The sequence below is a fragment of the Mirounga angustirostris genome, unplaced genomic scaffold (genome assembly GCF_029215605.1).
Source record: "Mirounga angustirostris isolate CCGP_5_RB_7025 unplaced genomic scaffold, mMirAng1.0.hap1 SCAF_14, whole genome shotgun sequence".
NCBI classification, from domain to species: Eukaryota; Metazoa; Chordata; class Mammalia; order Carnivora; family Phocidae; genus Mirounga; species Mirounga angustirostris.
Window position 1 is genome coordinate 27,479,656 of NW_026991722.1, and position 27,685 is coordinate 27,507,340.

Sequence of the window (27,685 nt, forward strand, 5' to 3'; positions counted from 1 at the left end):
CCACCGTGCCTCTGTGCTCACGTCCCAGCAACTTTCAGCTGCTTCAACATCATGCTGTGTCCGACCTCCTGGCCTTTGCCCAGACTGTCCTTTCTGCTTAGAATCACCTTTGTTCTTAACCTTCCAATTTCCATCCTTCCCCATCACACATATCATCTCCATGTCCCCTCCTCCAGGAAGCCTTCCCAAGATTGGGTCAGTGATCCCTTCTGTGTGCTCCCACAGCACCTTCAGCATTTTCCACTTACTGGTCCGTGGCTCGCTAATGTGAGAAATCCTGGAGTCTTACTGTGGAGCCCTCAGGGCTGTGCCCCGGGCTTCGGGGTTTCCTCACTCCAAGTGGTGGCAGGTTTCACTGCCCGGCCCCTTGAGGGTGAGTGGGGCAGGTGGCTAGTCCTGCTCTCAAGTGGGAGGCCCTCTAGCGCTTTCTTTTTATCTCCAACCCAACAATCCACAGCGAGAGATGCTGGATCCATGGGAGCCTGGGACCCCGCCAGTCCGTGATGGGCACATACCTTCGGTAAGAATAAACCCTGTTTTCAGCCACTGTGATTTGGGGGTTTGTCGGTTAGCACAGCACAACCGAGCCCAGACTGACTGATAGACGCCCCTTACTCATTTCTGTACACACGCCTGGCCCAATTCCTCGCACAAAACGGACCCTTAAGAAGTAACTGCTGTCACAGTTTTTCTTGGCTGCAAAACAGGCCTCAAAGTCCATGCAGATGTTTCAAGACACACCACCCCCGTGTCCCTGGCTTCCTCGTTGGTGATACAGGACCCTCCATGCAGATGTCCTCGTACAAGGAGGTGCAAATGCTGACGCATTTTTGGCAGTTCAAACAGCCTCCTGGATGGATCCCCAGTTAACCATGGGCTGCTGACACCCACAGGCCCTGGCGAAGGCTCTGGTGAGCAAGGGTACCTCGCCACCCACTGCCCTGCTTATTAACTTGTGAAGATCCCTCCACTTCAGGCCACCTCCCCAGAAGAGCATGAACCAGGGCCCCTCCCCACTCTGGGTTACCAGCCTAGCTTTGGGAAAAGCTCTGAGGGAAAGTTTGTCCCCATCGCCTCTTCAGTCCCCTAGCTCTGTGGCCCTTTCCTCTTGCCAGCTTGCCCGGGTCTCAAGCACACCTGCTCCCCCCATCTCCTGACCCCAGGGACTGCGGGAGCTAAAATGCACACACTCGCACTGACGTGTGAATGTGGAAGGTAGCACCCCACAAAGTCAGCCTGAGAGGCCTCGGGCAAATGCCGTGAAATTGCTGGTGCTTTTGGACCTCACACGTCCGGGGAGGGTGTGGGTCATAGGGAGAGGTCGCTGCTGCAGCTGCCTTATCCATGGGACCCTGCAGCCCAGACTGGCCCCTAGCCTCTCAGCGTTGGGTTCTTGAGGGCAGTGGATCCCAGATGCAGGAGACGATGGGTTCCCAGGGGGTCCCAGTTCAAGGAGCACAGAGCAGCCGATGGGGTAAGAGGTGGGCAGAGGGTGGGGGGCAGTCACAGAGGAGACCCTGGGAGGCAGGGGGACCAGGCTTCTCCTCACCGCTGAGTGGATGTTCCTGGGACCACAGGTTTACGCAGCCCCAGCCTCAGAAGCCCCAGCCCTGTCTGTTCTACTATGACGCTCTGTGTAGGAAAGGGCGAGAGTTTGTCCGTGAGTTTCATGCTGGAGCTTGCACGCATGTGCGCGTGCACACACACTCAAAATGCTGGTCCCACTGACATAAATATCCCGGGGGCTCTGGGACAGACATCCTTATAGGAGACCACTGAGCCTCTGTGAGCAGGATCTTGACATCCTTTGTGGGAGGTCGCCCAGCCAGGGGCTGCCCATGTGGCTGGGAGCCAGGAAGGGCCGTCCCAGCCAAGCTTGGCCTTGGCCTCTGCTCTTCATGGGGTACAAGTGGATGCCAGTGGCCAAGGGGCTCCTCATGGTACACATGTGGCCGCTGGTGGGTCCCCAGGGCTCATCTGGCTCAAATTCTCATAGTTGGACTCCTGAGCCTGGGGCCTGTGGACAGGAGAAAGTGCGTTGACCACCCAATACACGAGTGGGGGCGCCGCCAATTGCCCACGCCATGCCCCAGCCACAGGCAGGAAGGAGAGTTGAAATGGGCGCCCGGCCTAGACCCAGCAGAGCGTGGGGACTAACTAAGGTTGGAGACAGGAGAGCGGGCAGCAGCGTCTGCGGAGCAGGGAGGAGGCTACCATGGAGGACGGCCTCCCAGACCCCAGAGGCACTATGTTCTGGAAGGGGTCTCGTCGGTGGCATCAACAACCGTCTTGTGCCTGGTGCCCCCCACACTGATCTCCCCAGGCGTGGCCCCGAGCTCTAGCTGCTCTCCTCACTTCTCCCGCGGGCATCTCAGACCTATGTGTGAGCGCTTGCACCCCCTCCTCCCTGTCGTCTTCATCTCAGTCAGTGGCACCCAGGCTTACAGCGCCGATGCTGGGCACCCTGGCTGCCTCGCTCGCTCGTGCTGCCCACCCGGCCCCCTGGTCAGCCCTGCCTTCCGTCTGCCCGCCTCTCCACCTCCGCCCTGCCGCCTCCTCGGAAGGCTCCTGGCCCGCAGCCTTGTTCGGGTGGGGCCCCCCGGGTGCTTCCCATCAGCACTCAGTGACTTCCCATCGGCCCCTTCCCGGTCTCCCCTGAGCCTGTGACGGGCCCAGCGGCCGCCTCCCTTCCCGGGGCTCTGCTGCGTGGCCCTGTCCACTTCCTTCACAGCTCATACTTCAGAATCGAAGCTGATCTTGTTCACGTGTTTATCAAATTCTCCACGTTAAAACGTGAGTTTTCTGACGTTGGGGAATGTCGCTCTAGTGTTAGCACCCGGCACGCTGTCTGTACACAGCAAGTACGCAGTGTCTACCTGACCCCTCGGCCTTCTGACGGAGGTGACTCGGTGTGCTAGTCAGTTAGCGGAGCAGAGGGACACTGCATGGGTTTTCAAGAACGGGGGGGATGGCTGGCCGGGCAGCTAGAGAGAGGGGCCTGGGCTGGTAATACGGCTTCTCCCGCCCTCAGAGCACAGGCAGGAACCAAGTTATGGGAACGCCTGCGCTTGTCCAGTAGGCCCTGAAAGACTGGGCTCTGCCCCCCCACTCCCCAGCATCCCAGGCACCCCGCCCAGGGTCAGTGAACTGGATTCTTTCTTCCACGCAGACCTTCACTTGAACAGACACCGAGAGAGAAGGGGAGCCTGGACTGCAGGGTCAGCACGTCCTAGCTTAAACCCTCTGAACCTCTAATGGCATTTTGTTTGAGAAGCCTTCAGCTCTGGGGCAGAATGAGCGCCCCGAGCGGGCTTTCGTGTGAGTCTGCCTATTCTAGAATGCTGGGGAGCCCAAGAGGAAACACAGCCTCTAGGAATCACATGTAGGCGCGGACATAAGACAGAAAAATGACCCTTTGGCACCAGGATACCAGGCAGGTCTGGGAGAGATGCCAGTGTGAGGCCCAGACTGTAAATGCTGGGGGAGGGGTGGGTGGGGAGAGCAGGTCAGCGTGGCCTGGTCTGGCCAAGAAGGACTTGGGAGACTGAAGAGCAGGGCTTTGGAAGGCTGTAGGGAAGGTCAAAACCCTGGTCGAGGCCCAGACCCCAGCCCTGCCGCTTTGCCTGGTCTTTCTCCTTATGCTACAAGCCCTGGAAATTCTGTGCCTTGGCCAGTGGGGACTTAGACTGGGGTGGGTGAAGGCAGGGTACTCACCGTGGTGGGGTGTCCTGGGCAACTGGGTGCTCTGTAGGAGGGACAGAGAGAGAGAGAGAGAGAGACGCATGAATCTCTATGGTAGCCTCAGGCGACAGGCCCCGCTGTCCACCCCACCGCACTGTGGAAAGTGGTCCGAAGGGACGTGCGACAAACACTAGCTAGCCAGGCATGAAGCGGCCTTAGAGATGACCAGGAGTTAACGATGAGAAGCGTGGAGGGAGAAGCCGCCCAGCAGAAGAACCCGCCTTTCTCAGGACTGTGGCGCCCAGAACGCTTGGTGGGTCTGAAGAACCGGCAAGGAAAGACAGCAAAGCCACAGGAAAGGCAACAGCCAGGGCAACTGTGACAAATTCTGGATTTCATCCCAAGACGGTGTGAGGCGGGTGCTACTGACCTGGATGGTCCGAGAGGCTCTGGGAAGCCCCTGTCTGGCACAAGCCGATTTCCCATCCAGCTCAGCGAGAGCAATGAGGGGTGAACGGCAGGTCCGGAGGACACCCTGCTGGCCCATGCGTGCACACCCTGCTGGTCCACAACGCGGACGCACCCTGCTGGCCCACCCGCGCATGCACCCTGCTGGCCCACACGCGCACACCCTGCTGGCCCACACGTGTGCATTTCTGCACCTGTCGCTCCCTCTGCTGGGAATACCATCAGCTCCTTGCTTCAGTTCCTGATCTAGCTGTCCCTTACTTGTAAAGCCTTCCCTCCTGGCCTATCCAGGCGTCCCACCCGGGTGAGGCATGCTGCACTCTGGGCCCCTGTGGTACCCGGGCTCCAGGATAGCCCTTCTCCCTGCAGACTGCAATTATTTGCTTACTCCTCAGCACCCCATTCGAGGGCACATCTTATTCATCTGTCTTCCGAGCACCTACACAGCACACAGTAGGTCCTCAAGATGCTTACTGTAACACAACGGAATGGTGCTGTTTGGAAGACCTATGTGTGGTCAGAATCCTCGGGAGGAGTCATTTATGGGGTGTGGGCGAAGGGTGGGAGTTACATTTTTTGGGTCTCTGTCTCTAGGCTCGAGGCACGTTCCTTCACTTCTCTGTCCTCCGCTTCCTTAGTGTAAAACGGGCTCCTGCTGGTTCCCCCCTCCTGGGCTCTACGCAGGGAGAGGACAGCGAGATGAGGCACAGGTGCAGAAAGCGTGCAGGGGCTGAGTCACGCCAGGTGCTCGGCCAGGCGGTCTTTCCTGGGAGAGAGCCCCCGCCCGGCCCCTCGCCCCCGCCCTGGCCCGGGGTGCACCCACCTAGGCGGCGGCGGGCGGCGGCGCGGGCGGCCAGAATGCCGAGCAGCAGTAACGCCTTGAGGCCAAGCGCGCCGAGCGGGAGGGCGAGCGCCGGGGCCCCGGAGGCGCCGTGGAATCGGAACAAGTAGACGCTGGCCTCCGCGCGGCCCAGGCTGTTGGAGGCCGTGCACGTGTAGCGGCCGTCGTGGGCCAGCGCGGGCAGCTCGACGGTCACCTGGTGGCCGTGACCCTGGCCCGGGCCCGGCACGGCGGCCGAGCCGTTGCCCAGGGCCGGGCCGGACCAGTCGAGGGCGGGCGGCGGCTCCCCCTCGGCGGTGCAGAGCGCGCGGAAGGCGTGCGCCGGCCCCGGCAGCACCGAGAGGTTGACGATCCTCGGGGCGGCTGCGGGCGGCGGCCAGGGCGTCGGGGGAGAAAGCGAACCGTGGTCAGAGCAGCGGCGGGCAAGGGGGGACCCCTCCCAGTCCCTTTTAGTCACCAAGAGATTTGGGGCGGGGGCGCGGAGAGGAGGGAGTAGGCGCTCTAGCGCCATGGTGCCTGGGACCCCATGGAGATGTGGCCTTGGGCAAGTTATTCTGAAGCTCCGTGCCTCAGTTTCTTCATGCATAAAATGGGGATCATTTACCTTATGGGGTCGTTGAGGAGATTTGGCAAGTTAATACATGTGGGGTGCTTGGATTCGGGCCTGGCCCATAGCAAATGCTCACTCGACGGTCGTTACCGTTGCTGGAGCTCAGGGCTGGGGGCTGTCTGCCGGTATGACTTCAAGGGCACTTCCCACTGGCAGACAGCCTCACCAAGGTCTAGGGTTGAACGCGGGGGTCTGCGGCAGGGCGGCGCGCGGGCCCGGGTTAGAAACTGACATGCACTCGGAGAGGCGGCACTCGGAGAGTCAGGACCGCCTGACTCCACAGGCACATGGGGAGTTCTTGGCAGAGCCAGACTGGAACCCAGAACGGGATCCCCACAGCAGGGAGGGCTAGGATTTTTAAAAGCTCTCCAGCTAATTCCAGTGCGCGGCCAGGGTTGAGAACCTCGGCTCTAGGGGCCGGGGACCCTGGTTCCCACTTCTTTAGGGGCTCCCGGGGCACCTCCCCAGGGGGCTGCGGGTGCCCTTCAGTGCACAGAGCACACATTCCATCGCAGCCTTGCCATTATTGTTCAACTTGTGTCCCTCCCCCTAGACTGAGAGCTCCTGGGGCCATTCACCCCCCCCCCCCGCGCTCCCCGAGCTTCATTCCGATGCCCACTCCCGGGCGCCGCTCGGCCCTTCTCGGGGCCAGCATTCTGCATTTTTACCAAGTCGCCGAGCGGCCCGCGGCCATCGCCAGGCGTGCGGCCCCCTGCCCTAGAGAAAGGCGCCGTGTATCGCCCCCCTGGGGACGCGGCGGGCCGGGGGGAGGGGCGCCGCGCTCACCGGTCACGCGGAGCCGGACGCCGTGGCGGCTCTCGTAGCGGTCGTGGGCGTCGCCGGCGAACTCCACGCGGCAGAAGTAGCGGCCGTCGTCGGCCAGGGCGAGGCGCTCGACGCGCAGCGACAGGTCGTTGCGGCGCGGGTTGCCCAGCAGCCGGAAGCGGCCGTGCAGGCTCAGCGCCGTCTGGCAGAGCTCGCTGCCCCGCGCCGCCGCGCACCGGAACACCTGCGGGCCCGCGTAGGCCTCGCCCGCGCGCCAGATGGCCGTGAGCGGCCCGTCGTAGTGGCGGTGCGGGTGCGTGAAGGTGCAGGGCAGCACGGCCGCCTCGCCCGCCGCCGCGCTCACCTCGGCCGGCACCTGCATGGACCAGCGCTGCTCCGGCGCACCTGCGGGCGGCCGGAGCGTCAGCAGACGCTGGGGTGGGGGACCCCTCGCCGGGGAGCCTGGAACCCGCCGGACTCAGGGAGCGCCCCGGGGGGGGCGCTGGAAACCCCAGGATTTCAGGAAGCGTCTCCCTCGTGGGGGCCCAGAAACCCACCCCGTGACTTGAGAGGCATCTCCCGGGATCTTGACTCCCATGACTCTCGAGGTGCCTGGACCCTCCCTCCCTCCTTCGGGGAGGTCCCACCTCACCTACAGGCCCACTGACCCCATACTCTTTCCCACCACCTGCGCTGCTGCAGAAAAGCTTCGGGATCCGTGGTTACCATACAGTCCCAAGCCTCCCACGACGGTGAAAATAACACTTACTGTGCACCTCTGTGTCGACCAAGTTCCCGGTAGTATCTCTTTTGGTTCTCGCAAATGAATCTAGATAGAAGCACAGTTATCCTTGGGTTACATGTAATAAATGGAGGCACAGAGAAGTTGTGTAATTAGGTAAGGCCACACAGCTAGAAGGAGGCACAGGCAGCATTCTGACTCAAGACTGCCTGACTCCACAGCCAGCAGTCTAGTGCACTAAAGGCATGGAAGCCTGGGGCTCATCCAAGGAGACCAACACTCCCATTTACAGAGGGGAAACAGGCCTCAGCAAGGGGTGGTAGGTTTTGAACTTAATGTGTGGAGCTAGTAGACGAGGTTCCTTTAGAATCCAGGTCAACCCAAAGGGGCGTCCCAAAGGGGCATCCCAAAAGCCAGATGGGGAGCTGAGAGACCATGAGCGGTAGAGTTTTGTGCTGTCTTCTTGCTCTGGGCCTAGTTGCCTCACCTGCTGTGCTGTGAGCCTCTGAAGTATGGTTGAGCTCAGGTCTGGGAGCTGTGCTCAGCCTCCAGCTCCAAGATGGCGGCAGAGCCCCGCCCCTGTTGTTACATGCTTGCCCTGCTTTGGGGAGGGGGCGAGCAGGTGGGCGGCTGGGTGTTGGAGCCGGGCTGGGAGGATCTGGCTAGGGGTGGTGTCTCCCTGAGGAGGGAGGACAGGCTGGTCGGCCCGCGCTGCTAGAGCCCTGAATGCAGTTCACAAAAGGGATCTTTAGAGGGAATAATATAGTTGCTCTTGTATTTCCCAAGAGCTTTGTAATTTACACAGTTCTTTTATATACATCATGTCACATGACCCGCAAGACACCCTGGGGGAGTGAGGCGGGGTGGGGGGGGGTATTGTTATAGATCAGAAAATGGAGGCCCAGAGTCACACAGGCAGAAGATGGGAGAAACCCAGCTTTTCTGACTCCACGTCCAGTGCTCTTTACTCTTTGGGGGTAGCTGCTGCCTTGGGTAGGAATCCCCTGAGCCCACAGCTGGTGACCACCCATCCTCCAAGAACCCCATCCCATCTACTCCGCTTCCTCACTGCTTGCTTCATGCTCTCCTTGCAGCCTAGTGGGGTGTGCGGCAGGGGTGTGCAGCAGGGGTGTGCAGCAGGGGTGTGATGCACCAGTGGCGTGGGGTACAAATTGGGTTGTGTGAGCTCTGCCTTGTATGAAACCACACTTTGGGCTTCTGCTGAGCTTGCCATCAAGTAAAACCACACATTCTTTTTTCACACAATGTGCTTGTAAGCCAAATCTTGTTTCTTCTGGACAAGTGGAATTATGCTTTTGAACCCAAGTGAGGACATGGCATTTATCTCTAGTTATGAGCTTGTTTGTTCAGTTGTTAATAAAGGTCCTGGTTTCGGGGCGCCTGGGTGGCTCAGATGGTTAAGCGTCTGCCTTCGGCTCAGGTCATGATCCCAGGGTCCTGGGATCGAGTCCCGCATCGGGCTCCCTGCTAGGCGGGGAGCCTGCTTCTCCCTCTGCCTCTGCCTCTCTCTCTCTCTCTCTGACTTTCATGAATAAATAAATAAAACATTTTAAAAAAATTTAAAAAAAATAAAGGTCCTGGTTTCACATTTGAGAAACCCTTTCTGAAGGTTTTGCTGGTTTACTCTGTACTCCCAGGTGCAGAAATTGTTTCCCCACTCCTGAGGCTCAGCCTCTGCCTCAGTTTCCCTACACTTCCCACCCTCTGTAACCTCAGCCTCCTCTGACCTTCTGCATCTTGCAGGCATCATGGAACCAGGTACCGATTACTCCGGGTAGTTTTTGCTATTGTGCACTCATCGATTGGCAAACATTTATCAGACACATTCCCACTCTAAGCCAGGCACTTGGATACAAGCCAGGGTTACAAAGATCAATAGGATACCTTATCAGCCTGCTGGAGCTCACCACTCAGAAAGGGAGACAGATCTGTGAACACATAATTACACTGCAGGCTGCCAGGTCCTCTAATGAGGGACACCAACAATGTTTCCTTTGTCTGAACAAGATTCCTGGCCCATTTCTCTCACCAACTCCCTCCCAGTCACCCCAGGCCTCTGCTGAGTCGTCCTACAGAGGGAAGCCTTCCCTGAACCCCAAGCCTGGGTCTGGCATCCTTACCCTGTGCCCCAGGGCCGGCAGAGGTTCTTCCTCCATATGGGCATGGCCTATTCAACTGTGTGTCTTGCCCAGGCACCCAGAAGCTCAGGAGGGCAGGGACCAGGGATATGTGGTCGTATTTGTGTTGTTACTGCCTTGCGAGGGACTTGCCATGTAGTAATTGATGTTGAATTGCTGTAACAGGGCAGAAGGGAGGGTGACCAGGCTGGCAGGGGAGGGTGGTGTGGGCTGGGGGAAGAGGTGTGCAAATATTAGGCAGGGAATCCTTGGAGGCCCCGGGAGAGAGGACGTGTTGTTTCGGCGGAGCCTCAAGAAAGGAAAGGGATTTGCTAAGCCTTGCTGTAGACTGAAGGCGTCCTAAGCAAAGGCAGCAGCTGGGCAAAACCACAGAGGCAAGGACATCAGTGAAGGGGTTGCAGGGCATGCCCAGATCATGGGCCCAGAGTACGCAGTGCTTTGGGTGCTCACTGGGAGACGGTCCTCATGTCATTTCATGTGCACGACAGCCCCAAGAGGGACTGGCAATAGCCCCTTTTGGAGAAGGGAGGGCTGAGGCTCAGAGAGGCCACGTGACTGTTGCAAGGTCATCTGACCAACCGGAAGCAGGGCTGAGGCTTCCCCGCTCCATGGTTCCTGTTCCTACTTTGTCCCCTGGGCTGTGTTGCCCCTGGACGACAGCCTAGTTTGGAAACATCCCCGCCCCCCCGCCCCTCCCTCGCCCTGGAGGCTTTCAGAGCCGAGAGGGCACACAGGGGCCCTTTCAGCCAGTGTTAAGATCTTGGCTCCTGTTAGGGGGAGATTTGTGTTTCCTGTTAACCTGCTGGATGGTGTTTCAAGAGGCAAGGGCCTGGACTCCCTCTTACATGGAGACTTTGGATGCATCCACCCAGGAACTCGAGGTGAGAGTGGGAAGTCCTAGCAGGGATTGCCCGGGGAGCAAACACATGTGCTTTGTCAGGAACCCAAGGTCCCAGCATCTTGTGACATGTGCCGTTTCCTCCAGCAGCTCTTGCACGTCTTTAGCACAAGGGAGGGAATCCTCCAGAACTGAAACCCTGGCCCCTTGTTGTAGTCTCTGATCTCCCTGCCTCAGGACTCTTAACCTCCAGGTCAACAGGAGACCCAGACTCGCCTCGCTGTCCAAAACACCGGCCCTCAATGCTGGGCCACAGGGCGTACTGTACGCCTCCCAGCTTTGGCAGAGCTGGACCTGGGGGACAATCTGCCTTGTGGTCATTCTTTCCTTGCCTTTTATGAGCACCCGGTCTGAGCCTGGCACTGTTCTAGGCTCTTTCACTTCCTGGGGGCTCTTTGGGCAGGTTACTTCATGTCCCAGGTCTCGAGCTCCTCTGCTGCCAAATGAGGCACCTAATACCTTCCTCGTGGGCTTGAGCGTTGAATGAAGTCACACGGGTAGCTTGCCCCGCACATGCTCGATGCACGTTAGACCCTGCTCTCACCAGCCCGGCAAAGGGAGTGTGACTGCGAGGGAGCAGGGTGGGGGCGCTGACCAGTGCTGCGGAAGTGCTCTGGGCATACATCTGGAGGTGATGCAGCAGGAGTGAAGACGTGGTACCCTGACATTGCACCTTTTCTAGCTCACGTTGGCATCTTAGATAATGTGCGCAGTCACAGCTGACCGTGGTCTGGGGCCGGTGTCGGCCACAGGGTGCTCTCTCCAGAGTGCCCATTTAGCTCATCTCTGTCCGTGCTCCCCCCGGCCTTCTCAGGGCCCTCCTCCCCAACAGTCCTCCTCCGCCCCAGCTAGGACTTCTCAGCCCAAGCTACTGGCCACAGTAGCCGCCGGGAGCAGAAGCAGCATCCTGGCTCACGACACTCTCCCATTTCCTTCCGGACCCATGACCAGCCCATCTCCTCCCCAGCCTTTCCCTGCACCCCCACCAGCTAGGGCGACTGCTGTGATTTGTCTTGCCTTTTGGTTTGTCTGTCAGCAGTGGTTCCGAGCTAGTAAATTCCTCTGAGCACCAAGCTGTGCTCTGGGCTCACGACCAGGGCACGTAGGTGGTGTAAAAGGTGGGGCTTGCCCTCGGGAGACTCCAGAAGTTCAGTCCAGGCTGTGACACCCCAGAAAAGTCCCCTGACTTCCATAGGCCTCCTTAAAATTGGGACAAGGGTCCTTGCTTTGTAGAGCTGTGGTGAGGAGTGAACGAGCTGCTTGTCCAGGCCTGACACTGAAGTCTTTGAGGATGACTGTGATCCCTCCACCCGCTTATCAGAGGCTTGTGGACCAACTGCAGTCTTGTCCAAGGTCACCCAAGCGGCCAGAGCTCCCAGACCATTGTTCTTCCCACCTGCACGTTCCCCGGCATCTCCAGCTTTCCAGAAGCAGATTTGTGGGGAGCCCAGAGGGGAAAGACAAGGGAGAGTGTGCGTGAGCCCCTGGGAGATTCGGGGCTGCCCCAGGGCACTGGGTGCTGGGCGTGGGTGGCGTCAGTATGAAGGAGAAGGGCACAGGAGGTAGAAGGGGGTTTTCTGGGCAAATTCCTCCCACTTTGCTTTTGCCAAGGGCCTGCCCTGGCCCTCTGCTCAGAGATGTGGTTGGGGACGAGCCTGGGACTGCGGCACCCTGCTCAGGAAGGCCCGGGGCTCCTGCATTGCAGCCAAACCCAGCCTGGTCCTCCTGTCCAGGCCCGCTGCCTCATGGAGGGGCTCATAGGTGAACGTCTCCAGAGGGGTTTCAGAGAGCGGGGTCCCCTCACCCTAGTTCACGGGCCTCTCGGCTGTAGCCATGAAGCAGTGCCTCAGCCTCCCTGGGGAAATCTCCTCTCGAGCCACAGCTGGAGTGCTTGTGTGGTTTGGGTTTTGTTCTTGGACACGTGACTGCTCAGGCCTCCTCTAAGTCTTTTTGTCTTTGACTGATTCATAGCAGCTGACCCTCAACAGGAGAAAAAGAAACCCAAACCACCTCCCACCCCAACCTCGCCTCTCTCGAGGTTACGTGGCTTTAGCAAGATTTCCCTGCCGTTTATGGCACGATCAGTGAGCACCAGGACTGAGCTGGCGGGCTTTTAACCAGGGTCTAATTATCCTTCACAACACCCCATGAGGTGCCGGGTCCCCACTTTACCGACGTTCCGAGAAGTTAGGCAACCTGCCCAGGGCCACACAGCTGGTAAATAGCAGAGCCAGGATTCACAGGTGTTTGTGACATCAACACTCACGTCTGAACCGCTCTCTTATCAGCCCCCGGTCTGGGTGGGGTCACCTCCTCCAGCCCCCACCCGCTTCGCCCCCACCACTGGGCTGGGTGGTGGGACGGGGGGCAGCACGGGCTGGGGGCCGGTGGGGGCCCAGTCGAGAGCCACACATCCACCCACACCACTCACTGGGCCCCTCCGCGCCTCATCCGTGAAAAGGGAATAGAAGTTCCTTTTTCAGACGGCTTCGAGGCTTACGTGGGTTCTAATTAAAGGGCCCAGCACTTGTAAGAGCTATCTGTAGGTGGTTGCTAGAATTATCCAAACCAGACCTGAACTGGACGCTGCCTCTGTTGAATGTTCAAGAGGAAGGAAGAGGAGCTAAGGGTGGGAGTTGATAGTCCAGTCATGGAGACAGGACCCCAGACAAGGGCTATTGACTAACTCAGAACACCATGATGTCACCGTGCGGCGCGTGACGGCCTGTGGCCCTGCCCGTGGAGGCACCGATTCCTAGTCTAGGGGCAGAGTCTCAGGAGGGACCAGGGCTCAGAGGATGGCCTTTGTCAGTTATCCCGATTGCCTTCAACTACCTCGTGTATCAGACTGACCCAAGAGAGGGCGCCTGGGTGGTGCGGTCAGTTAGGTGTCCTACTTTTGGTTTCGGCTCAGATCTGATCTCAGGGTCATGAGATTGAGTGCACTCAGCACAGAGGCTGCTTGAGTTTCTCTGTCCCCACCCCCCCTAAAATAAATGAATAAATCTTAAAAAAAAAAACGACCTGAGAAGATGGTAGAACATGAGGACTCCTGAGCCCTGCCGCTTGATAGAACCAAAGGATCTGCCTTTAGATGAATGCCCCTCTCCCCACCAAAATTCTCATGCAGATGGTCTGTAACCAAAACACCATTACCAGCAACCCTAAGTCACTGAGCTGAGTGACCAATGATGTTGTTACTTAAGCTGCTGCAAAGAGTTCCCATTCACCCCTTGGGAGTCCCGCTGGGTGCTCAGGGTGCCCTCTCTTACTTGCCCCATTCCCCATGGGAACTCAAGCCCGCTCTTACCCCAAACAACCACGCGCCTCCTCCCTTCCCCTCTGGGCTGTGCCCATCAAGACATAAGGCACTCGGATGACGGCAACACCCGAAGTCCCTCAGAGCCTGGACTGTCCTCCCCGAAGCTTGCCCATTATCTTCCTTGGATCCTCACAGCAGCGGGTGAGCAGGTGGCCTTTCTACAGTTGGGGCCACTGAGGCCCAGAGAAGTCAGAGGATTGCCCAAAGTCCCCGGAAACCCAAGGCAAAACCCGGGCTTGAACTTCTGACTTCTGTCACCGCGGCTTCCCTCTTTCCTCCTCCGCAGGTCTGGAGGCTCTGGGTGAACCCGGTTGCCCCCGGCGCCAGGCGAGAAGACTGTACCTGAGGTCGTGTGAGCATCTATTCTGTTCTGAGCATAGGCCAGAGAGGATAGTGGGAGACTCACCCATCGGGAGGAGGCCCACTAGGCAGGCCAGGAGTCCGACGGACCATTCCATGTTGTGAGCGTCCGGAGACCCCAGGCTGGCCCCGCGCTCGGCTAGGCCATCAGGGAGAGGCCTCTCTGGCGAGGCTGTGGGTGAAGGCAGGTGAGGGGATGGGCAGTGTGCCCGGGTCTGTGCCCCGACCGGGCTCCAGGCACGGGAGGAACTGGCGAGAGGCAGTCAGGTGGCCTGGGTATGATGCGATGAGGCCCGTGGGGTTTAGTCATGTGGAAAACCAACTGGGGAACCACTGGGATGATTTTCCAGGACAAGAAACAGAGAAGTACACGAGGAAGATGAGGGACCTTTTCCCATGGCTGCTGGTCCCTTTGGAAAACCTGCTGTTCTTATGCTGCCTGCCTTCCCTTCCTCCTCCCCTCCCTCCCCCACCTTTCTCCCTCCCTCCTTCTTTCTTCCCTTCCTTCCCTCTTTTCCCTCCTGCATTTTTAGTGTGCCAATATAGGTTTTTGTTTTTTTGGGGTTTTTTGGTTTTTTTTTAAAGGGAGAGAGTGTGCACCAGAGGGGGGCGGGCAGAGGCGAGGCTCACGGTGGGGCTCCATCTCACAACCCTGAGACCTGAGCCAAAATCAAAATCAGAGCCACCCAGGTGCCCCCAGCATGGGTTTTCATTTTGATGAAGCTGTCTCACTGTGGCATACAGATTTTGAAGTGGTGATTATTCATGGAAGGATAATTATCTCCAAAACGTAGTCATCATTGACAATGGTTACATTACCAAGTGGCATAAAAGGGAAAGAGTAAAATTAGTAAGCAAATCAATCCAGGCAAACATGTCAACATGCTCAGAACATCAAAATGCCAGATAAAAATATCTACTACAGGGGCAGAAACTTCGTAGCTGTTGCAAGGAGGTCATCAGAAAGTTGGACAGAAAAGTGGCCAGGAAGGGGGGCTGGCAAAGATGAGCCAATCCGTGGCTAGAGGGAAATATTTTAGGGATAAAGGCTAATCTGTTAGAGAGAAAGACAGAGACAGAGAGAGAGCTCGGCTCTCACACACAATAGATAAAAAAAATAGAAGGTGATTTCTCTCCCATATGTCAGTCCCAAGGTGAGCTGTTTATCTTGGCAGGTGGCTTGCTTCTCCTGGTCATTCTGGGATCCAGCTTCCTCCATACCGTTACACCCTCACCCCTTTCCCCTGTGGCACTATTAATGCCTTTTAAGGCCAAAGGTGGGAATCAGGCTTGATCAAGGGGAAAGACAGAAACTTTAAGTCAGTTGGCTTGTGTTTTTGGTTATCCATGATCCCAAAGTTGTATACATCACATCCACTCCCATCCCAATGGCCCAAACTTAGTCATAGAACCACACCCACTGCAAGGAGCCCTGGAAGTGCAGGTCACTAGCAAGGCGGTCTTGTGGCCAAGTTACAATTTATGACCATGGAAGAAGGGAACAGGTGTTGCTGGGTAGTTACCCGTCTCTGCCACAAATGCTCGCTAGAACTCAAGAAAACTAACCTTTGGAAAAGAATCGACTCCATAAACTCTAAGATGTCATTGAAGGATGCACCCTTATTTTATATAGCACTGAGAGAGAGAGGAGAAAAAAAAAACCTTTCTACCTTTTTATAATTGTAAGATGCCATTGACTGTAACATGTATCCAGAATTCAGAAACGTGAAAATGTGAAAAAATGAATGAAATATAGTTCCTTTTTAGCTTTTTGGTAATATATTCTCAATAAGAAAAGACTTTTCAGAGGGGCCAGTGTGTCCTCCCATTGCAAGAAGGAGCCATAGGGAAGAGATGCCAGTCCATGGTTAGGCCAGGGTTTTACAGATACTCTTTATCAGGTTAAGGAGGCTTTTCCTTCTACTCCTGGCTTGCTGCGAGTTGTTAGCATGAGTTAGTGTTGGATTTTCTCAAAAACTTTTTCTGCTTTTATTGAGATAATTATGAGATTTTTCCTCTTTAGTGAATTACATTGATTGATCTTTCCTAATTGAACCTGCCTTGTGTTCCTGAGATAAACCACACTTGGTTGTGATGTAGTATCCCTTTTACATATTTCTGGGTTCAATTTGCTAACATTCTGTTGAGGATTGTTTATGTCCATGAGGGCTATTGATCTGCGGTTTTTGCTTCTTGCAATGTCTGCGTCTGGTTTTGGCATCAGAGTAATGCTGGCCTCATAAAATGAGTCAGGAAATGTGTCCTCCTCTTCTGTTTTCTGAAAGAGATTATGAATTGGTATGACATCTTCATGAAATATTTGGTAGGATTCCCCACTTAAACCAAATCATCTGTGCCTAGAGTTTTCTGTTGGTTGGAAGGTTTAAAACTATGAATTTAATCTTTTTGATAGAGTACTATTCAGATTTATCTATTTCTTCTAGAGTAAGTTTTGGTAGGTCATGTATTTCGAGGAAATGGTCCATTCCATCCAAGTTGTTGAATTTATGGGCACAGAATTGTTCATAATATTCCCTTACTGTCTTTTTTTTTTTTTAAGATTTTATTTATTTATTTGACAGAGAGAGAGAGACAGAGAGAGCACAAGCAGGGGGAGCAGTAGAGGGAGAGGGAGAAGCAGGCTCCCCGCTGAGCAGAGAGCCTGACGTGGGGCTCCATTCCAGGACCCTAGGATCATGACCTGAGCCGAAGGCAGATGCTCAACTGACTGAGCCACCCAGGCGTCCCCCCTTAATGTCTTTTTAATGTCTGTGAGGTCTGTAGTAATATCACCTTTCACTCCTGAATTAACAGTACTTTAAATAGCTCAGATTCAAAAAATTTTGAACCTGTATCATGCCCGCGGTACTGTGCTGGACACGCTCAGATGTATGGAAGAACAGCTTCCAGTAGTGGTTTTCAGTGTAACTGAGTGTGCTGTGATTGATGACTTGGCTCTCAGCCCCAAGCCTCTGTTTCTATACCCTGCTGCAGATGCTGAGGCTGGCACTTTGCAAACCACATTTCTCAGACACGCTTGCTGGCCAGCGGAAGGCACTAGAGAGAGACTGGGAGCTGGGAGCTGGGCTTCCAGTTCCTGTTAGCATGGTTCCAGCACCTGATGAGAGTTCTGGGTCCAGGCTCTGAGTTCTTTTGACAGTGGAAGCCTGCTGAGTCCCCTCAGGGCTACAGCACCAGTTAGGTATGTCTGTCCCCCTCCCACCCTATCATCTGAGCATTAGTCGCCCTCTTCATCGAGCTGGCCACCAGCTGCGCAGGGCCCCTTCCTCTGAGCTCCTAAACCTCAGTAACCTTACCTCCCCCTTCCCCCCCAGCCCTGGGAGGGGTAGCTGCTTCCTCTAGTTACTAATACTTGGGCTGCTCAGAATCTCCTATTTTCTCATTTATCCTTCAATTATCTGTGTAACCAGCGGGTTATACTGTGTTGGATACATGAACTCGGAAAATCTCAGTTTAAGAGGTCAATTCTCCCCAAGTTCATCTCTACATTCAAAAATCTCAATCAAAATATCAATAAGCTGTTTTTTTTTTTTTTTTCTACAAGCAGATTCTAAAATTTATATGGAAAGACAAAGGAACTAGAAGAACCAGAATTGTTTTTCGGAAAAGAAGAATATATTGGGAGGACTGTTTTTTTTTAAGATTTTATTTATTTATCTGACAGAGAGAGACATAGTGAGAGAGAGAGCACAAGCGGGGGGAGTGGGAGAGGGAGAAGCAGGCTTCCCACTGAGCAGGGAGCCCGATGTAGGGCTCGATCCCAGGACCCTGGGATCATGACCTGAGCCGAAGGCAGACGCTTAACGACTGAGCCACCCAGGCGCCCTGGGAGGACTGTTGTTAATATGATTTCAAGAACCATGATAAAGGTGCAGAAACTAAGATAATGTGGTATTGGTGGGATGAGAGCCACAAAGATCAATGAGACAGAACTGAAAGTCCAGAAATACCAATGCAGCCAACTGATTTTTGATAAAAGTCCAAAGGCAATTCAATGGAGAGAGGACAATCTTTTCAACAAATGGTTTTGGAACAATTGCATGTCCCTCTACCAAAATAAATAAATAGATAGATAAATAAATATAAAAAAAGGACCTTGACCCATAACTCACACCTTATACAAAAATTAACCAAAAATGTAGTATAGACCAAAAGGTAAAATGTAAAACTATAAAATTTCTATGGGAAAACAGGGAAGAAATCTTTGTAAGCTTAGGTTAGGCAAAGAGTACTAATTTAAAAAAAATGATAAACTGGATTTTGTTAAAATTAAAAACATTGACTCTCCAAAAGACATTGTTAAGAGAATGAAAAGACAAGCCACAGACTGGGAGAAAATATCTGCAAATCACATCTCTGACAGAGGATCTGTGTAGAATATACAAAGAACTCTCAAAAACTAACAATAAGAAAAGAATAATTAAAAAAAAAAAATCAGTAGATTCGAACAGACACTTCACCAAAGAAGATCTACAGATGGCCAATAAGCTCATGAAAACACACTCAAAGTCATTAGTCATTAAGGAAATGCAAATTAAATTTACAATGAGATACTGCTCCACACCCATTAGAATGGCGAAAATAAAGGATACTGACAATAAGTGTGCTGAAGAGCCCAGGACAACTGACCCGGCACGAACTGCTGGTGGGAATGCAAAACGGTACTGTGCACTTTAGAGGACAGTCTGTCGGTTTCTTACAGAGTTAGAAAAGTTAAGAAGTTCTTACCGTGCAGCCCTGCAATCCACTCCTACGTATCTACCCGGTGAAATAAAAATTTGTTTTCAAAAAGTCCGTGTGAGAATGTTTATAGCATGTGTATTCATACTCACCCTAAACTAGAAACAGCTACATGTCATTCACAGGGAGCGACAACCTGTCATACGTGCATACAGCAGAGTGCTACCCAGGGACAGCAAGGAAGAAACCACTGATTGACACAACAGCAGGGATAAACTAAATGCATTTTGCTTGGTGAAAGAAGACAGGCTCAAAAGGGTACGTATGGTATAATTCCGTTCATGGAAGAGACAAAATCAAAGGGACAGAAAACAGATCAGGGTTACTTACCCGGGTAGGGGCTGGCGAAGGGGTTGACTACAATGGAGCTGCAGCAGGGAATTTGGGGGCGATGGAACTGTCTCATATCATGCCTTGGGGGAGTGAACATGTGATTCTATTTGTCCAATTACAAGGGCAAACGCACAGAATTCTACACCACAAAGGATGAATTTTACATATGTAATTTAAAGAAATTAACCAGGATATGGGGAGAACCCCAAATGGAATACAAAGGTAACAAAACACCTGAATGTATTACAAAAGAGTAACTTAGCCCCACAGGAGAGAATACAGAACTAGCCTAAGTTTCTTTGGAAAACAGTGTTTTGACTGAATGCCCAGGTTAAGACAAAACACTGCGCTGAATGCCCAGGTTAAGACAAAACACCGCACATAATCACTGTACTGTAGTTAGTAAATTTGTTTCTCATAAGGATAGAGCTAGAGGTTCTGAAACTATGTATGTGTACCTGAGCGTTGAACAGACAAGCAGATATGATGTAGGTAATGAGCCAGATTTCTCTCTGCTGGAGAAAAAAGCTACAGGTAAGGAAAGGGGAAAGGCTAGCATGACCCTTATTACATTGGATTGGAATTGGAAGTGTCAGAATAAAATCTTTTTTTTTTTTTAAAGATTTTATTTATTTATTTGAGAGAGAGAATGAGATAGAGAGAGAGCATGGGGGGGGGGTGTCAGAGGGAGAAGCAGACTCCCTGCTGAACAGGGAGCCCAATGTGGGACTCGATCCCGGGACTCCAGGGTCATGACCTGAGCCGAAGGCAGTCGCTTAACCAACTGAGCCACCCAGGCGCCCCATAAAATCTTGGTTTTAAAGTGTATATGCAGATAGATCCAGAGCCCATAGGGCTCTTAGTACAAAGGCCGGCAGGTTGAGGGGTGTCCAACACTCAATAGATAGTAGCTACATATGTGTATGGATATACACACATGTTACATGTATGCATTTGTATATAAAAACCATATACATACATACATGCATGTAACACTGGCTTGTCGACATGGGTGTATATATATACATAGTGGGTGCTCAATCAAATGACTCTTTGTGTTTGTGTTATTGGTCAATAGGCTGATGCCACCCTTCCCCAGTCTCTCTGGACTGGCCCATTTGTGGCTTTTCAGTAGGGTGACTATAATTTACTATCCAAACCAGGACACGTTTATCTGGGACAGGTGCTGGACTGTTGGGACCACCAGTACAATAGTCATAAACTGTGACTGTCCTGGGCCAATCAGACATGTGGTCACTCTTCTAGAAACAGCCCGCACTATGCATTTCTTGGCAGAATCTCTCAAAGGTTTTATGGATCTACGTATGAATACTGGGGTGGTGGGGGAGAGTGGAGGGCGGGAGAAGGCATTCATCTTCCCAGTTATCAAAGGCAGAATATTGCCCTTTCCTTTTGAGTTCCTTTGCTTCAGTTTTGTTGGGAGGATCTGAGAGGATTGGGGTGTATGTGTACAAGCTTTTGAGGATGAGCTGTAAATTGATGCCAGCGTCCTTGTAGTTGAGGAAACACGGAGAGTACGAATCAGGGGCCATTGTGATTTATATGCTCAGTAATGTTGTGCAGTATACAACCTGCACAACTGTATGTGGTCACCCTGTATGAATACTTGGGAGAAGGAAGGATTGGAACATGAAACCAGGATTGTTTCTGGGGTACTTTGGGCCCTTCTCTGTCACCTGACGCTCTTAATCGGGTTTAATCTGGTGAACCCCCCCCCAAGCCGGCCTAGGTCAGTGGAACTAGGGTGTAAACCTCAGGAGGGGCTGTGAGTGGAAATGTAGCAGCAAGGAAGAACGGCAGAAGGAACCTACAGGAATTTCCAGTTGGAGGCCACAGGGTTACAGGCTGATAGGATTTTCTCTTTGCACCTGCTGATTCCATGTCCAGGTAAAATAACGCCCCAATTCACAGACAGGGCCGTCTGCAAGGTTCGGGTGGCCAGGAAGCCAAGGAGGTCAAATCAGATCTCTGCTGAGAGGCTTCCAGAGAGAATGGCATTCCCCTGAGACACGGCAGGAGGAGTCTGGGGCTGAGGGCAGGCCAGTGGGGCAGCAACTCACACCACTTAGGGAAAAGGACTGACAGCTCAGGGTTTCCTAAGTCATTCTCCACCGGCGTAAATGAGGCCACGTCCTCTTGCTAGTTCTGAATGAAGATGGGGCTGGTTGTTGCTTTCCTAGTCTTCTTTCCATTTCCTCTTCCCTGGGAACCCCAATTTTAAAAACCTCTCTGTGTCACATGCCCTCTACGCTATAGATCACATGGGAAAGGTCATGTGGCCTCCCGGCAAGGCCACCCTTCTGCATCAGATGGCGCTGCGCTGACTTCTAGCTTCGCCACTCACTACAGTGTGACTTTGGGCAAGAATTATTTTCTCCGTAAAGCATGGGTAATGGTGGCCTCCTCGTGGTGCTGCAGTGAGGACAACAGGGCGAGCTTCAACACGGCTGGTGCCTGCTCATAGTAAGAATGCCATTAATCTTCAGAAAGGGGCAGGATCATCTTATTATTTTGGGGCCCCCCCTTGTTTGGAATATGCATGGATTCAGATTCTGATAAAAACCAGTATGAATTCAAGAGTCAGATGGGAGACAGTAGCAGAAAATAGATACCTATCAGAGGTCAAAATGATTGCAAGAACTTTAGAAATGTTTGGCTAGCTAATTAGCAAACTCATCTTTTTTTTTTATTCTTATGTTAATCCCCATACATTACATCATTAGTTTTAGATGAAGTGCTCCATGATTCATTGTTTGTGCATAACACCCAGTGCTCCATGCAGAACGTGCCTTCCTCAATACCCATCACCAGGCTAACCCATCCTCCCAGCCCCCTCCCCTCTAGAACCCTCAGTTTGTTTTTCAGAGTCTCTCATGGTTTGTCTACCCCTCCCATTTCCCCCGCTTCATTCTTCCCCTCCCGCTACCTTCTTCTTCTTCTTTTTTTCTTACCATAGATTGCATTATTTGTTTCAGAGGTACCGATCTGAGATTCAACAGTCTTGCACAATTCACAGCGCTTACAAGAGCACCTACCCTCCCCAGTGTCTATCACCCAGTCACCCCATCCCTCCCACTCCACCCCCCACTCCAACAACACTCAGTTTGTTTCCTGCGATTAAGAATTCCTCATATCAGTGAGATCATATGATACATGTCTTTCTCTGAGCAAACTCATCTTTTGTTCATAAAAGCAGGTCCTCTGAGGATCTGGACAATTGCTCATGATTTCAGTTGCTTTGGGAAGCAGTGCAATTGCTTTTAAAAATATCATTATGTAATTTATGTCATTTAGACATCGATCTCTTTACTGCGTGCTTAGTACTCCCCAAATCCTCACCCTCCTCCCGCTCTCCCTCCCAAGCTGCTCAGACAGCACCCCTTGCGCCCCACAGCTGTGCTGCTTCCCTGGCTCCGAGCTCCAAAGATCCAGACCTTTCTCCTCTCTGTGCTGCAAAGCTGCCCTTCCTCAGAGAGGAGTTGTTGGTCGATGAAACAAAGCATCTGCAAAACAGAGGGAACCGTCTGCAAAACAGAGGGAACATAGCACATCTAAGAAAATGGCATTTCAGATCACTGGAGAGAAATGGATTCTTTAATAAGTGATGCTGGGAAAACCAGTTAGGCCTTTGGATAAAAAAAATAAAGCTAGATATTGTCCTTACTTTTTAATCTATATTCTAGATGGTACAATTACCTGAAGGTAAATGTTGAAACCATAAAAGTGCTAGTAGAAGGCATGAATGACTTTCAAAGATATTTACTTTATTTGACAGGGAGGGAGAGAGAGCACAAGCAGGGGGAGCCCAGGCAGAGGAAGAGGGAGAAGCAGGTTCCCTGCGGGGCTTGATCCCAGGACCCTGAGATCAGGACCCTGAGATCCGGACCTGAGCTGAAGGCAGACGCTTAACCGACTGAGCCACCCAGGCACCCCAAGGGCATGAATGACTTTTAAAATGAACACGAAGTGGAGATCTCTCTAACTTTGGGGGAAAAAAACCCCAGAAATCATAAAACGAAATGTTGATACTTTTGATCTTGTAAGAAATTCACTTTAAACTTGACTAGTTCAAAACTTAAACATTTTGTATGGGGAGTAAAAGGCACAAGGCAAATGACAAAGTGAGGGAAAACATTTGCAGCATATATGATAGATAAAGACACGCTTCCTTTGTTTCACACGTTAGTAAGGTATAGGATATTTCATAGAAAAGAAATGAAAATGGCTGATAAACTTAATGCTGATTTTAAAACAGCAAATCAACTCCACAATGAAATACCTTGTTGGACCTATCAGGTGGGCAACATTTTAAAGCTACATTAAAACCTTGCATTACCGAGGGTAGGGAGATGGGCTCTCAGTAACACAGACGAATGTATCAACCAGTCATCTTTTTTGGAAGGTGAATTGACATAATCAGGATTGCAAATGTGTATATCCTCTCTTCCAGAAATTCTACTCCAAGAACTTTATTTTTTGCCTAAGCTGGCAAAAATATACTTACTAGAATCTTCCTTGCGGCATTATTTTGTTATAGTAAACAACCTATATGACCATCAGCAGGGGCTGATGAAGTACTGTAGACATCCTACGATTGGATGCTTTGAATCTATTTAATGGACGGGATAGATCTCTATGTGCTGACTTAGGAGGATTCTTAAGATATAGTATTAAACAGAAAGAGCAAGGTGTAGAATATATATAGATAGTGAGATTTTAGCTATGTTAAGGAGAAAGGACTATCAGCTTTTGTATGTGTAGATAATTTCTGGAAAGACTCAGAAGAAAATTAAAGGCAATTGCATCTGGGGAGTTGAGATGATTTTAATATATGTCCAGGAGTATACTCCTCCCCTCAAAGGGTGAAGCCTAATTCCTCTGTGGCTGGACTTAGTGACTTGTATCTAATGAGTAGAATATGGCAAAAGTGATATCATGACTTCTGAAACTGAATCTTAAAAGTCATTGTGGCTTCCTTCTCACTCTCTCTTTTGGATCATGCACTCCGGGGGAAACCAGCTGCCTCTTAAAAATTATTATTTGAACATTTTTTAGAATTCCATTTTAATTTCCATGTTGGTAGTTTTGCTATATTTCATTGCATCCCCCACCTCTGTGGCTCTCTAATAATCACGATATACTGTCTTAACTTTCACAGCCTAATTAAATATTGTCCTACTTCACATAAATATAGAACCCTTGCAACCATATAGGTCCACTGATCACCCCCCAGTGGAATATAGATCTGACATAGAACATTTCCTTTATATGACATCTGACATGTACCTATGTTATAAATACAAGGCAGTGTTACAATTTTTGTTTTGAATAGTCCTATGTGTTCGAAGGAAATTAAGATGGAAAAACCAGTCTTTTATATTTACCAGATATTTATCATTTTGGTTGCCCTTCATTCCTTCCTAAAATTCATATCTTCATTTGGTCTCATTTCTCTTAGACAGCCTGAAGAATTTCCTTTAGCATTTCTGTAGCGCAGATCTGCTGGTGACAAATTCTTTTAGTTTTCTTTTATCTGAAAAATCTTTATTTTGCCTTCAGACTTGATAAATATTTTTTTTCCTGGATATAGAATTCTGGGCTAGATATTTTTTTTTTCTTTCTTTCAGCCCTCCAAGATGTTGATCTACTGTCTTTTGGCCTCCATCATTTCTGAAACCGGTTTTTTTAATCACTGTTGCCTTCTTTGTAAAATGTTGTTTTTCTCTGCACCCTTTCAAGATGGTCTCCCTACCACTGGTTTTCAGAAGTTTGACTCTAATGTGCCCAGGCATGGTTTTCTTTTATTTAACCTGCTTAAGGCTTGCCAAGCTTCTCAGGTGTATAAATATATTTCTTTCCCCAAGTTTGGGGATTTTTTGGTCATTATGTCTTCAAATATTTTTTTCTATCCTGTTCATCTCTCTTTTCCTTCTAGGATTCCAACTACATGTATGTTAGACCTTTCAATATTATCCTATGGGCCCTATTGTTTTTCTCTGTATTCTTCAGGTTGGATGTTTTATACTGATCTCTCTTTAGATTCACTGACTCTTTCCTCTGTTTTCTCCATTCTGTTAAGCCCATCCAATTAATTCTTTAAAATTTTAGATAGTGCATTTTTCAGTTACAGACTTTCCATTTGATTCTTTTTTATGGTAGCTTTTATTTATCTGCTAGCATTATCTTTTCATCATTATCTCATCATGTTCCTTTACATCATTTAGCATAGTCAAAATTGCTGCTCTAAAATCATTTTCTGCCCATTTCAACATCTGCATTATCTTGAGCTTGGTTTTTGTTGAATGTCTTTCATCTTTGGCATGGGTCACATTTTCTTCGTATGTCAAGGGATTTTTGGATTGTATTCCAGATAGTGTGATTATTATGTTGTACAGTCTGGATCTGCTGAATTCCTTCAAGAAGGTTTGAATTTTTGCTTTAGCAAATAATTAACTTGGTTGGGCTCAAACTGCAAACTCTGTTTTAAGGGTGACACCTCAAATCTCAGTTCCGCTGTCTTATCCCTAGCTGGGCTGCCTAAAGTCTGTCCTGCATACAGGTGACTAGGGGTCAGGCAGAAATCTGAGCAGAGTCTACACCTGAAATTTGAGACTTTTTCTCTCTGTCCCTCTCCTTTCCTAGATTCCACCTTACTTTCCAGCAGCTGTGGTAACTCCCAAATTCTGGTTGCCCCTGGTTCTGGTTCTTCAGGCCAAAAAGACTGTGGGGTCTCTATCAGTCTTAGTTACCCCTCAGGACACTGACTGCAGCTTGCCCCCAGGCTGAGAGTCATAAAAACAGGGTACTCATCTCATACTGTTTCCTTCTTTCAAGTATCACCCTCCCTCTACAGTGTGTAGCTCTTGTGTACTCTCCAGGACCTTCAGCTTTCAGGTGTTTCTGTTTTTTGGGGTTTTTTTTTTTGGTCCAGAGCTGATAGTTGTTATCTTCAGGAAGGGTGGTACAGTACAAGCTTACTCATCCATACCAGAGTGGAACTCAGCCCAGAAACTGGATTCTTCACCACTGAGATATACTGATTGTGACTTAATAAAATGCTGATCTGGTTTCATCAAATATTCTAGAAAGGATCCTTGCCCTGAGAAGTGTCTGAAACAGTGGGGTTTTAGACACTGTATAAGACTGGTGATGTTTTTTGAAGGATCATTTTTGTCAATGCTTGTCCATCTGTAGATAAGGGCCTTTTTTTTTTTTTCTGAAGAGAAAGTAATGACCATGTAGGCAAACAGGAGATACTGACTCATCTCAGATTAAGCTGGGTTTGAGGATGACTCACTCTGCCTTCAGAGACAGGGGGAAAGACCAAGTGGGTGGGTCTTCTGCTAATGGTTGGCTCTGACTTGACTAGATTTAGAACAAATTGATTCTGATTTGGGAAAGGTATGAACTTGATTTTCCAGGTCATTAGGGGGCATCTTCTGTTCCCTTTTATTTACCATCTTCTGTTCCCTTTTATTTACCATCTAGAAGGCATGAGATCCTAGGAAGTGATTAGAAACAAGCAAATAAATGCAATTTGTATGAAGTCATTCAGTCACGCAGAGCACTGCTCGGGGTGGAAGGTGAGCGAGGTGTTCGGGGGACCATGGGGAGAAGTCAGAGGCCATAGGCACAACTGGGCCCTGTTTAGTCACCCCTTCCTCCTTTCTGTGAGCACCGAGGTGGGGGTTGGGTGTTTGGGCGTAGTTAGGAAGGACCTGAGTCTCACAGATTGGTGCCAGCATTTGTCATAGCTTTGGTCTTCTGTGACTTAGGAGCTTTGGGGCTATTGGAAGGGCTCCATAAAGTAATTTCCCTTTTCTCCTCTATAAAACTATGGCCAAGGATTAGATGTGCTTAAAGGACCCTTCTGGTGCCATGAATCTCCCCTATTCTTAAGTCAGCCCTCACCAGAGGGGAGATTATGGGAATGGGAGCCAAGACAGGAACGGTTGAGGCAGGAGAGAGTGGACGCTGGAGGGTGACATGCCAGAGGCCAAAGGCATCATCACCCTCCCTATTTACCTTTCCTCCAGGTCCACCCTAGAGCTGAGGGTGGGAGTGGGCAGGACCCAGAGAATCTCACGGTGTGGTGAGGAAGTGCAACTCTCTCTGCAGTGGGCTCTGCCCTCACCTCCCAGGAGAGCTTAGAAGGGCAAAGGGGGCCAAATCCTCCCTTGGGGTCCCACCTGAAAAACCACCAACTGGGCTTCCCCTCACTGGGCTGAGCCCCCGCTTCCAACCTTGGGGAGGAAACGTGCAGTTCTTCTCACTAGCTTGTCCCTCCTGGGGGGTGGGACTCCAGGTGGCTTAAAACAGTGGGAGAAGGGGAGAGGGAGGGGTTGAAGGAGGGGAGAAAACGGAAGGGGATGGTGGAGGGGGTGGAGGGCCAATGTCATCAGTTCTGTGTTGTGGATTCTACTCAGCTCAGCGACCCCTTTTCTCTGCCCCCCCCCCCAATTTGGAAAGGTCCTCTGCTTGCATCTCTAGTTTATTAACTATCAACTTTGTGCTCACCAGCACTTTCCATCAAACTTAAAAAAGTAGAAGGAGGATGCTTTGCCATCTATTCACTCTCTCTTTACAAATTTTTCTGATTTCCCCACAACCAATTTCCCCTCCTTCCCAAGAGCTGTCAGCACTGGCCCTTCTCAGAGGCTTTCCCTGATCAGAGCAGGGGGCTCAGGTGGTGGCTGTGAAGGTGTCTGGTTTCAGCTTGCAACC

The 27,685-nt window shown here is 51.3% G+C and overlaps 1 protein-coding gene and 1 long non-coding RNA gene across 2 annotated transcripts in view; one reads left to right on the forward strand and one right to left on the reverse strand.

The window, feature by feature from the left end:
- Window positions 1–1,002: 1,002 nt before the first annotated feature.
- On the reverse strand, window positions 1,003–14,295 carry SIGLEC15 (sialic acid binding Ig like lectin 15). Its single transcript, XM_045886790.3, has 6 exons — window positions 13,893–14,295; window positions 7,135–7,194; window positions 6,387–6,770; window positions 4,973–5,353; window positions 3,715–3,745; window positions 1,003–2,017 (listed from the first exon to the last, which is right to left on the reverse strand). The coding sequence occupies exons 1-6, from the start codon at window positions 13,942–13,944 to the stop codon at window positions 1,936–1,938; spliced, it is 990 nt and encodes a 329-aa protein (XP_045742746.1). The 5' UTR covers window positions 13,945–14,295; the 3' UTR covers window positions 1,003–1,935.
- The window catches only part of LOC123852631 (uncharacterized), a 28,281-nt gene continuing 10,553 nt past the window's right edge, over window positions 9,958–27,685 (forward strand). Inside the window, exons 1-2 of the long non-coding RNA XR_006792955.3 lie at window positions 9,958–10,147; window positions 18,733–18,865. This is a non-coding gene — a long non-coding RNA (uncharacterized LOC123852631). The remainder of the gene's footprint in view (window positions 10,148–18,732; window positions 18,866–27,685) is intronic.